At 36.4% G+C, this 11774-nt stretch overlaps 1 protein-coding gene across 1 annotated transcript in view; it reads right to left on the bottom strand.

Annotated features, from left to right (window-relative positions):
* The window catches only part of LOC106877336 (receptor-type tyrosine-protein phosphatase delta), a 242189-nt gene that overhangs the window by 19867 nt on the left and 210548 nt on the right, over window positions 1-11774 (bottom strand). Inside the window, exons 4-5 of the mRNA XM_014926212.2 lie at window positions 6223-6346; window positions 2551-2729 (exon numbers count right to left, since the gene is read on the bottom strand). Coding sequence (XP_014781698.2) covers window positions 2551-2729; window positions 6223-6346 — 303 coding nt within the window. The remainder of the gene's footprint in view (window positions 1-2550; window positions 2730-6222; window positions 6347-11774) is intronic.

Here is an 11774-nt window from a genome sequence, read left to right as displayed (position 1 = left end):
ATATATATATATATATATATATATATATATATATATATATATATATATATATATACATATATATATCATTTGTTTCAGTCATCGGGCTGCGGTTATGCTGAGGCACTGCTTTGAAGAGTTATAATTGAATGAATTAACCCCAATTTTTTTGAGCTTGATACTTTCTATCAGTTGCTTATGCTGATCTGCTAAGTTGTGTAAATAGATCAGCATTAGCTGTAAAGCAATGGTGGGGACCAAGCACAAAGACACACATGACAGACTTCTTTCAGCTTCCATCTACCAAACTCCACTCACATGGCATTTGTCACATGCAGACCCGAATAGTGCATACCGTAGCAACAAATGTAGACAATTTGGTGCTTAGTACACAACAAGGCCAACATTAAATATATCATAAACAACATAATAGTAGCAAGTGATATTGTGCAAGTTGGTGGAGAGGAAAGGGACTTCAACAAAGAAACTCACCATTCTCATTAACACATTCCACACATGATCTATTCAGCCTAGCTGACTCATTAAACAACAGAACTTACTCATTAGTAGAAAATAATTAAAGAAAAAATATAAAATCTAACAACTGAAATAAAATTATTCAAAAACAAAAAAAAATGTCAGAAAGAAAAATAGAACTCTGCCATCTTATCTTGCATATTTCATTAGAATTCATGAAAGAATGAAATGCAAAATAAAGGAACCATGTGAAACGTGTAACTTATGAAAAGGTTGTGATGTAAAAAAAAAAAAAAAAAAAGTAACAATCCAAATACTGAATACACTGAGAAATTGTTCTGATAGCTTTGTTTTGTCATTGTTGTTATTGTGATGGCTGCTACTGATGCTGTTGGCACCACCACCGCCGTCATTAGCCAGTTCTATTGGAATACTTTCTATTCATTGTTATGAATGAACAAACCTTCTTACATTTGCATCACTCTTGGAACTGTCTTTCCAAATTCTGATTATTACATTTTTTTTCCTTTTCTTCTTTATATATCTTTATTATAAAACATTTCTCACGGTCCCAGCAGACAAAATGGAAAAGGCATTGTCCTGGAGGATGGCGAGGAAGATGTGCTGGAACAGCCACTCTGACTCATGGGACTTGCACTTGTGGACAGCCATCCCTTATAACATTTATTGCAACAACACAACATACCTTCCTAACAAACCCCTCCCCTCTATTTTTGTCCATTCACTACATTCCCTTCCCATCCCTCCACCCACTTTTCGCAATATTGTCAACTTATCCACCCATTCATTTTATCCAATCCTTGGTTCCACTTCACTTATATGAGGGGGTGCTGTAAAATTCCTGAGTTTAAGGGTATCATGAAAGGCCTGGTTAGGGGCCCCGCCTTCTTAGTTCTGTTAAAGGGTTTAGAAAAACTGAAGGACCACTGCCATAAGTGTGTGAACCTGAGAGGGGAATATGTTGAATAAAATCATAATTAACTGATTCTCCTGTATTTTCTTTTACTCAAAGGCAGGAACTTATCAGTACCCTATGATATGTGTGTGTGCGTGCGCGTGTGCACACACACACGACAGAGTACTGAAAAGTTCCTGACTCTAAGGCTATCACAAATGGCCTGGTTGGAAGCCCAACCTTCGGAGTTCTTTTACAGGGTTTAGGAAAACTGAAGGATCACTGCAATAAGTGTGTGAACCTGAGAGGGAATATGTTGTATAAAATCATAATCAACTTATTTTCCTGTGTTTTCTTTCACCGAAAACCAGGAACTTCTCACAACCCGCTTGTATATACCTCCCTGCAAGTTGAGGGTACTACCCCACCCCATCACACTTCAAAATCTCCTCTCCCTACTACTTGAGGTAGACATGTATCTCCTTTTATTGCAAGTACCAATTTTTGTCTCTTTATTCCTACTCTAGCCCAATATTTCTCAACCCTTTTTTTTACCTATGGGCACTTATGATTTCCATATTATTGAAGTGGATCTTCCTAACCAGTCAATGTTTAAAAGAAAAAATATATTATATCTTTATAATTGAATATTATAAGGAATAGTAAAGAAAAAAAATTGTTAAAATATTTTGTGTTTTGTAGAAGTATAACCAAATTTATTGCAGTTAAATTTTAACAGCAAAATCTTATAAGGACTCCCAAGGGTCATATAGACCCCGGTCTAGGACCATTGCTCTAACCTCTCATCTTCTGGCAAAAAGCCACCTCCCACAATACTATTCTCCTCTCAATTGAGGTGGGTGGGGTTTTGTCTTGTAAGTTATTTAGTAACTTCAAGGCTGCTGGTGCCACATAAAAAGAACACTTAGTATACTTTGTGAAATGGTTGGCATTAGGATGTTGAATCACCATGTAGAGGAACCCCACCGCCGCCACCCTCATGGGTCCTCTACATGGTCATTCAACTTACTACAAAAAGTAGATACCCTCAAATTGACCTCTAATGTCTGAAATACAGAAACGATACATGGCTAAACTTGAGACTAAACAACATCAACAAAACCATATTAAAAGAAACACTCTCACTACAACAATGTTGAGTAGAATGAACAACATACCTTCAGAGCTTGTGCGTTGTATGGCAGAAGGTTCACTTGATTGACTAGGGCCAATCTCATTCACAGCAAATACTTTAACTTGGTATTGCGTATAAGGTCGAAGGTCCCTAATTTTTGTAGAGTTGAAAATTACTCCAATGGAACGTATGTCCCCTTCACTCCAGTCTTGCAAAGAAGACCTGAAATAAGAAGGAAAAAGAATCATCTTTTTATTTCAAATACTTGTCACATATGGGTCAATTATAATTTTTAAAAAAAAAAGTTTTTAAATTGCTTCATTTCCACTCATCGTTTTCACAAAATTTGTCCCCTTCAAGAGCTTATGGATCTGTGGTCCATCAAAAATCCCTGCTTTAAGTTTTTCAATCATCAAGTCTGGAAATACACTGCAGATATACTTGAAGCACTCTCCATTTTCATCAAGAGCTTTGACAAATTGCTTGATCAATCCAAATTTTGAGCAAAAGGGGTAAATAATCTTATCTCACTCAACTAAGGGTTCTTCCAATATATGGCTCTACATGGAGCCATATTTGTTTGAGGCAGCCAGTCTTTCTTAACATAGTGGTTTACTCAGTCTCTACTGTCCCACATAGGTATTTGGTATAACCAGATTACTATCGCATGAGAAAATTCACCATCTTTAAGTCAATGCAGATGACCCATTTATGATCATGATACAGTATCTTCTCTAAAACCAACTTAATTTCTTCATATTTTTCGTTCAGAGTTGTTGAGTAGCTAAATGGGACAGTCATACACATTTCCGATGTGCAACAATACACATTTTAAGCTTAGATCTGTCTATGAAAAGACGTCATTCCTCTGGTTTATATTCCTCAATGCCAAGTTTAAGAAGCCCACTGACATCTCTGCAATAAACCAGCTCTTCCTCTTTTGTGAAGAAAGAAAAGAACTCTTCATACCAACTCCAATAAAAAATTATACGGGCACCATTCTCTAGAAGAGTCTTCTCTTTCAGTCGGGAAGCCAACAGTTCTGCAAAATTTTTTTGGGAGGTTCAAGTCATGAACTAGATCATTCAGCTCTACCTGGGAGAATAGCCGAGGTAAAGACTCAACTGAAAAGTCTTGATCTGTAGTGTAATTTTCAGGTGATGGATCTTCTTTGGTTGAGGGTAAAGTTATCTGAGGCAAGACATTAAAGATAGGAACAAGAAACTCTTCACTGTGTGGAACCGGTCTAATACCAGAGGCAAGATTAGGATAGACAAGTGTTTGTTGATTTTTCCAGTTAATGCCCTTCAAATTCAGGTTACAAAAACATCAGTCGTCCACGTGATTATAGGGGTCATACCATTGTTAGAGCCAACCTCATACTTTTCCTTGTTCCTTTAGTCCATTGTTGCAAATGTTCTGTACATTGTTTGCAGACATTATGTGGTGCCCAATATTTATCTTGGTCTCCCAGCTTGACCCCAAAATATACCATATAATCTGTTTCAACAAAATCAGTGATGTTTTTTCAATTTTCAGGTAATGTGTATTCTCCACAAATATAACAAAACACATCTGGAGAATTTATGCAACCCTTTCTTGAAGAGGACATCTTGCTCATTTTCTATTGCTTAATTCACCAAAATATTTAAAAAGTATGGAAAAAGAAAAAAGCTTAGAATAATGAACACTGCGTAGATTTGATAGGTCAAAAAGAAGATTATATTTGGATTCAGGAGACCGATTTTGTATAGGAATGATGTCTATTTCCTAAACACCAAAAACCTTGTAGATCAATGTTATTTAGGATTACCATCTTCAAAAAGTCCAGATTTTTGCATTCCTTTGTCTTTTACTGGGTTATCCCATAAATAATGCAGTATTTTTTTTATACCATGTGATTGAGAAGCAACCACACCTGCACCTGTACATTCACTTTAATTTTTATATTCTCTTTGCGGTTATATTTGTATGATTCTAACTATGCTGGTCAAGTTCTTGTACTTATTTCTGAGGTTAATATAAAACAAAAGTCTAAGGCGGTTGCTTGGCAGTATTGTTAATGCAGTGGATGAAATGGCTTGTGGATCGCTATGCTCTTACTTCCTTTGTGATGATGATAGTGCTAAGCTGTATTGGTCCTGACTTTATGTGGGTAAACATTATCTGAGTAGAGAAAGAAGACCTGCAACATAAAGCTGGTTGTCAATAAAAGTTTTGCCTAGGCTCACACTCATAAGCAGACATACATACATTCACACACACACACACACATATTGGGTCATTCCATAAATAATGCGGGTTTTTCTTAATACTTTTTTTATTTTTTATAATTCTTTTATTTTTCAAAATTCTTTTTTAATCTAAAATATACTCTCCTTCATTTTCTACAATGTTCTTCCATCTATCTGGTAGACTTGCAAGGCCCCTCTTCCAAAATTCACTTGTCCCAGATGTGCCTCCAGTAATATTCTGACCATGTCTACAGAATTCATATTTTTTCCGTCCAAATGATTTTGAAGACTGCAGAATAAATGATAATCAGACGGGACAATGTCCGGCGAATACAAAGGTTGGACATTGTTTCCCATTCAAACTCCTCAGCCTTTGGAATGTCATCCTCGCTGTATGTGACCAAGCATTATCCTGATGGAAGAACACCTTTCATCTTGAAACCAAAGATGGTCGTTTTTTTTCAAGCGCTGACTCAAGCTGCTCACAGTAGATCTCCTTTGTTATCGTTTGGTTTGGGTTTAAAAGTTCAAAGTGGACTAAACCTTTCACTTCCCACCAAACAGATAACAACACCTTACATGGGTGAAGACCTTCTTTAGCCTGGGGTATTGGTTTTTCTCCTTTTCCTTAACCACTGTCTTCGGCGCTTGACATTTTTATAGAGAACCCATTTCTCATCACCAGTCACTATTTGGTCCAAAAAAGGTTCATTTGGGAGACAAGCCAGCAAAGAAGAGCACACATTCATTCTCTGCATGTGATTAGACTTGAAAAGTTTGCGAGGAACCCAATGACCCAATTTGATGACTTTTCTGATGGCATGCAGGTGTCAATGAATGGTTCAATGACCAAATCCAAGTTTCTCTGCTAGTTCCTCAACAGTCACAATGGGATTTTGTTCCACCAGGGTTTGCAGGATGTCCTCGTCGAGCTCTACAGATCTTCCAGGACAAGGCTCATCAAGCTCTACAGATCTTCCAGGATGAGGCTCGTCTTTTGGGCTGTAGTTTCCAGCTTGGAATCTCTGGAACCACCGTTGACACTAACTTAGACTTATTGTCCGATTTCCATATACTGCATTAATATTCCTCACACTTTCTGTTGTGTTGCTGCCTTTATTGAACTTATGCTCCTTTGTCACTTCCATTATAGCTTTGAAAAAATAACTTAAAATTGAATTGCACTCTTCAAAACTTTCACTACCTACTTTTATAGCAAGTTGATGCAGGTAGTTTATCCCGTCCCCCTCCGACTTTTAGTTCATGCAATTGAAAGAACCGCATTATTTATGAGATGACCCAATAATAATTTTCCTCTTGAAAAAAAAAATATATGAAGATATTACATGCAAGGGGATCAACCAACTTAACCAAACAATATAAACTGTATGAAATTAGATAGTTTAAAATATTGAATGGGTTATATAGGTAGGTATTAGATAAATACTGCAGAAGAAGAAACAATAGAATTACCAACTTACTTAATCTGCACTTGATAGTGTGTAATAGGGCTGTTGTTGTCCTCAACAACTGATGGCCAGGAAACCTTCAACCAGCGTGATGACACCTCAGTAATTTCTGGTTTACCAGGGGGTTCAGGAACAGCTGGAAAAATAAAAGAAAAGATAGAGGTTTTAACATTTCTGGAGCTGAGTATATAAATGGAGAAGTGAGCATATAGTTGGAAAGGCAAGTAATTTGTGGTGATTTCTAGAAGGTACTGCATTGTTTTGTCCTGCTTATAAGTGAAAGAGGTAACCACAATAAAAGTAGTAAAAATGTGACTTAACTGTATCAGTATACAGTGAGTTATCATGTAAAAATGAGGGGATGGTGATAATGACAACAATGAATATTAACAATAGATTCCTATAATCACCAACATTGTCATAGGGTTAATTAGTAGAAATGGTAGAGTCTTAGCAGAACATTCTAGTACAGGTATCCATCACATTATAGAAGCGTAAAACATTTCCTCTTTGACTTGTTTGTAAAATGGAAGTTAAACTGCTTTCCTGAGTCCTAATGAGTAATAACAAATCTTCTCCTGCAGACAAGGTATTGTCATTTAATTAAACAGATAAACCAACATTGCTTATACAGGTTTTCAATATTTATTTTTCTGGAAAAGATTGCATAAGTGAATAAGTGCAGCACATATACAAGGTGTGACAAAGTTACAGCTATAGATAGTTGATTTACATGTAGACTAAGAGAAAATATGTATTAAACATGTAACAACACACTATAAACTCTAAGACACCATTTAGCTTATGGACATAATGAAGCACTACACATAGGGAGAGAGTGAGTGTGTGCGTGTGTGCATGCACGTGCACATTGCATGTGTGTTTATATCAGTAAAGCATTAGAATTGGTACATTCATACAGAAATATCCTGAGGTATAAATTACCCACTGAATTATTTCCCTGTTTAAAAAAACATTTAATGAAAGAAGACAGAGCTTGGTGCAGTCCTCTGGCTTGCTGGCTCCTGTCAAGCTATCTGACCATTGCCAGCATGGAAAGTGGACACTACATCATAATGATGATGATGATGATGAGGAGGAGGAGGAGGAGGATGGTGATGAGGAGACAAAGTACAGAGGTCAATAATATAATCAATTAAAATCCTTCATGGCAGTGTCCTAACATAGCTACCACCCAAAAACTGAAACAAGTAAAAGAAGAATAAAAGAATATTCCTGGCACTGCAGTTCCACTAAATTTAACAGGGCACCTATATAAATCATTGATTGCAAACCTGCTATACACCACAGGTTTTTAAATGACATGCAATAGATTTTGATTAAAAAAAAAACAAACAAAAATATCTCCCTGCAGTATCATGTTATAAAAAGCTTATCTATAAGCATTTACCTGAATATAAAATACATGTATACATATAAGTGACTCTCCAATAAGAAGTTTATTTAAGAAATTAATACTTTGACATGCCAGATTGAAAAAAAGGTTTGCCTTGGGAATTTATGCTATTGGTTCTATGACCTGGTTTTGTGATTAAAAAAAAAACGGCTGAAGCTATATTTGGTCTGCTCAAAGTAGAATTAATCAGTTTGAAATTTAAAATGCCTTCAGCTTGAGAAAGTTTATAGTCTTGCAAGTAGCTGTTAAACCTTATATGGAATTAGTATAAGATATGTGTGCGTTGTTCCTGGAATTGTCCAAAGATTCCTCTCACACATATCACACATATTACATGCATACACACACACCAACAAGTATCACACACGTTAATGCACTTAATACCCCTCACAGACAGATAAAACACACAGGTCAATGCATGCATATGCATGCATACGTACACACACACACACACAGCTTAATTCAGAAGATTTTTTTTTCCTTCAAAATTATTATTGTGCAATGAATAGAAGAATCTATCTCAAATGCCTACTTAATTCTCACTCCCTGCAAAATTGTGTATGCCTCAATATGGAAATGTGTCTGCGTGTGCATAAAAAAATGAAGAAAGAGAAGTGAGAGGGAAGGACATGCATGCCTATGTAAGATAGAACAAGAGAGAGACAAACAGAGATGGAGAAACATAGAACCAGTGCGAAACTTTACTATGACAGAGGGAAATGTTGCAAAATTAACTTATCACTTGAGTTAAAAACCATCAGAAATCACATGTTAAGATGTTTGGGAATTATTCACAAAGAAAACTACAGATCATTCGAGAGGTAAATAGATGAGCTTCATTAGAAAACTCGCTTTAAAGGTTGCCCCCACCACCACCACCACGTACACACATACTTCTGTCACTCCAATACACATTACTGACATATGTTCAGAGTACATACTTTACTTGTATTTTCAAAACCCTGTTAATTTTTATTTCCACACTATCTTGAGGGTAGGTGAAACCTTTTTGGCCATGTGGCAATTAAGAGGTGATGCTGGTGTTAGAGGTAGGGCAGGGGTACTGTCTCCAACCACCCTGTAATATGGCTGTCTTCCAACCATTTATATTTTGTTTTCAAGAGCTATGTTATATTTAGGCATATTTGTGCCAATCCCTCCCAAATATAGATGATGATTGTGTGTATGCATGTGTGCATCATCATTATTGTTTTAACAACCACTTTCTAATGCTCACATGGAATTTGTTGAGGTGCTTTTTTTCCACAGCCAGGCACCCTTGTTGTTACCATGAATCCCTAATACCTCAGTTACCTTCTTGAATCATGCTAACTTATAAGAGCTGGTTTCTCGGTTTCCATGGCACATAAATTCCCCACCAGGACAGGACACCACTCTGTTGTAGGATTACTCATTTTCGCCAGCTGAGTGGACTAGAGCAACATGAAATGAAGTGCTTTGCTCAAGAACACTACCTGTCACCCAGTCCAGGAATTGAAACCACAATCTTACAATCAGTAGTCCAACATCCTAACAACTGAGCCACATGCTTCCACAAATCCTAATATACCACAGCAAATTGATAGCCATTAGAGCATAGGAGAAAATGTTTTGCAGTACCCTTTGGGGAGGGAGGGGGGCAATAAAATAAGGTACCAGTCCAGGGCAGTGAATTGATAAAATTGTGAGAGTATCAAGTATGCTGCTTTGCAGTATGGATTCCAGCTCTTGGCATTCCAAGTTCTTGGGTAGCAGATTTAATCTATCTCCCAGTTTAACACTACCAACTTATTTTGGATACCACTGGCAGTGTCCATCATATTGCAGGCATTTGGGCCAGGTCGTCAGTTTGAAAGTACTTTCCTTCCATTCTCCCATCTGTCTCAGAGGCCCTGAAGAAACAAGGAATCATGGATGCTTCCCTGCTGTCCCTGATTAGATGTTAAATAAAAAAAAAAATTTTTTAATATACAAAAAAGCCCCAACCTACTACATGTTACACTTCACCCTCAATGAGGAAAGATGTATTTACAACACAGCAATAATAGAAACTGAAGTTTTGCAAATTTTGTAAGAGCACTAGATTCCATTTCCAAGGTAGTATCTACCTAAAGATTTATTTATCCGACTGGGTTAACTCTATGTGTGCAGTTCAGAGTGTGGTTTATTTGCACCAAGTAGTTGATGCTCTATTACTATTACTATTACTCAATTATCAGTTTTAACAACACACTTGACTGCTTTCTTCCTAAATCTTTCTTTCCAGACAACTTCAAATAAAATTCAAATTCAGATATAGACAGCTTCTCTCCATTCTATATCCAATAAATTTTTCGCAAATCAAAATGTAGCAAAAACCCATGGAAACAACAACTACAACAACAAAGAAAATCAATGAACAAAATCAAATAAATGTCTGAAGTCAATAAATCTATATCTATATCTCTTTTACAATCATTTTCTGTGATCATATGAAATTTAATTGTAAACAGAAGAATCTATAAACTGCTAGTTAAAAAAAAAAAAGAAAAACAAAGTACAAAAAATAGAAAACCATGAAGAGAAAATTCAAATTATGATCCAGCTTATAATCTGTCAGTTTATCTGTTTGATCTAAAATGTTGTGAGCCAGTGAAATGTAGGTTTTAGATGTGTCCTGGTTCAGATCAATTGTCTTGTTGCCATGATTGGCTTCTTCAAACTCAATTCTATATAAATGGCTGGTTATTCAATCAAACCATTCCTTGCTATTATTTTCTGAGAAAGAAGAGCTATTACACATTGAGTTGTCAGATTGCTGGCTTGCAGCTAGTTTGTGGGTCACTTGTTCAGAACTTGTTTTTGTTATTTAGTCCCAAGTCACCTCTAACTAGACAAACTTCTAAACAAAGGAATTCCAGCCATGATCATCCTGATTTCTCTTTCAAACTTTATCTAGAACATGACTTCCTTACCATTTTTCTTTTGAGGAACCCTTGAAAATACATTAACCAGCTCAGGGAAATCTTATATAAAATTATTATACAGACACAGGCATAGGTTTATGGTAGCAGTCTTCTACAAATTTAATCAAAATTATCATAATATAACATATTCTAATCCAGTAAAATGGATAATTCGGTATGTCTGGAACCAACAATGCAAGAAAACTGATCGCACATCTGTATTAGAACTTGCACTAATGAATTCATGATTGAAAAAAATTGAGCTAACTGTTGTGAACAGAACCACTGTGCTGTCTTTCACAAATACTCATGAGCAAACCTACCACAGCTAGCCATTTTTCACTATCTTTCAAATGGTCATCAGATACTCCTTTAGAAGTAGTGTAGTACAGAGAAAAAGTCTTTGGTGAAATTGACTTTTCAAATTAGTATCAGTCTCTCTTGAAAGTAATTCACAATGAAAATAAATGTACTGAATCAACAGGTGGGGGCTGGAGTATGATGATGCATGGCCTCACCCCCCCCCCCTCCATGAGCCCAGGAACATTCATCCCAGAGTATCCGTGAAATGTATCTTGAAACCTATACTGGTATACATGCAATTTTATCAGTAATACTATGAATAAAGTGGAAGTTGTTTTTCTTCTATTTTTCTGTCTATTAATTTGAAATATTCCAATGTGAGATTGAAATAGAGTCTCTCTCCTTCTCTCTCAGGGACATTTACTTCATATTTTCCCCTTCCTTCAAACTCGTAAAAGCAATCAGATACAAGTGGTCTTTAGGTGGCTGGTATCCCACAGAAAATTTACTTCTTTTTCATGCGGTGCATTAAAAGGAAGTCATCTTTGCTCAACCTCCATCTTTTATATAAGCAGTTCTAAAATCTATTATGCAATTCTCCAAAAACTGCAGACCACAAAACAATAATTTACAGAAACCTCTCCACCTTAATCAGGCATTAAATGAATCAAAACTTATTTTGGAGAAATAATGCTAATATATATATCATCATCATCGTTTAACGCCCGCTTTCCATGCTAGCATGGGTTGGACGATTTGACTGAGGACTGGCGAACCAGATGGCTACACCAGGCTCCAATCTGATTTAGCAGTTTCTACAGCTGGATGCCCTTCCTAATGCCAACCACTTCAAGAGTGTAGTGGGTGCTTTTACATGCCACCGGCACGAATATATATAT

The sequence above is a fragment of the Octopus bimaculoides genome, chromosome 5 (genome assembly GCF_001194135.2).
Source record: "Octopus bimaculoides isolate UCB-OBI-ISO-001 chromosome 5, ASM119413v2, whole genome shotgun sequence".
In the NCBI taxonomy this organism is placed as follows: domain Eukaryota; kingdom Metazoa; phylum Mollusca; class Cephalopoda; order Octopoda; family Octopodidae; genus Octopus; species Octopus bimaculoides.
Note: the sequence above shows the minus strand (reverse complement) of the source record. Positions and strands in the feature narration are given on the sequence as shown.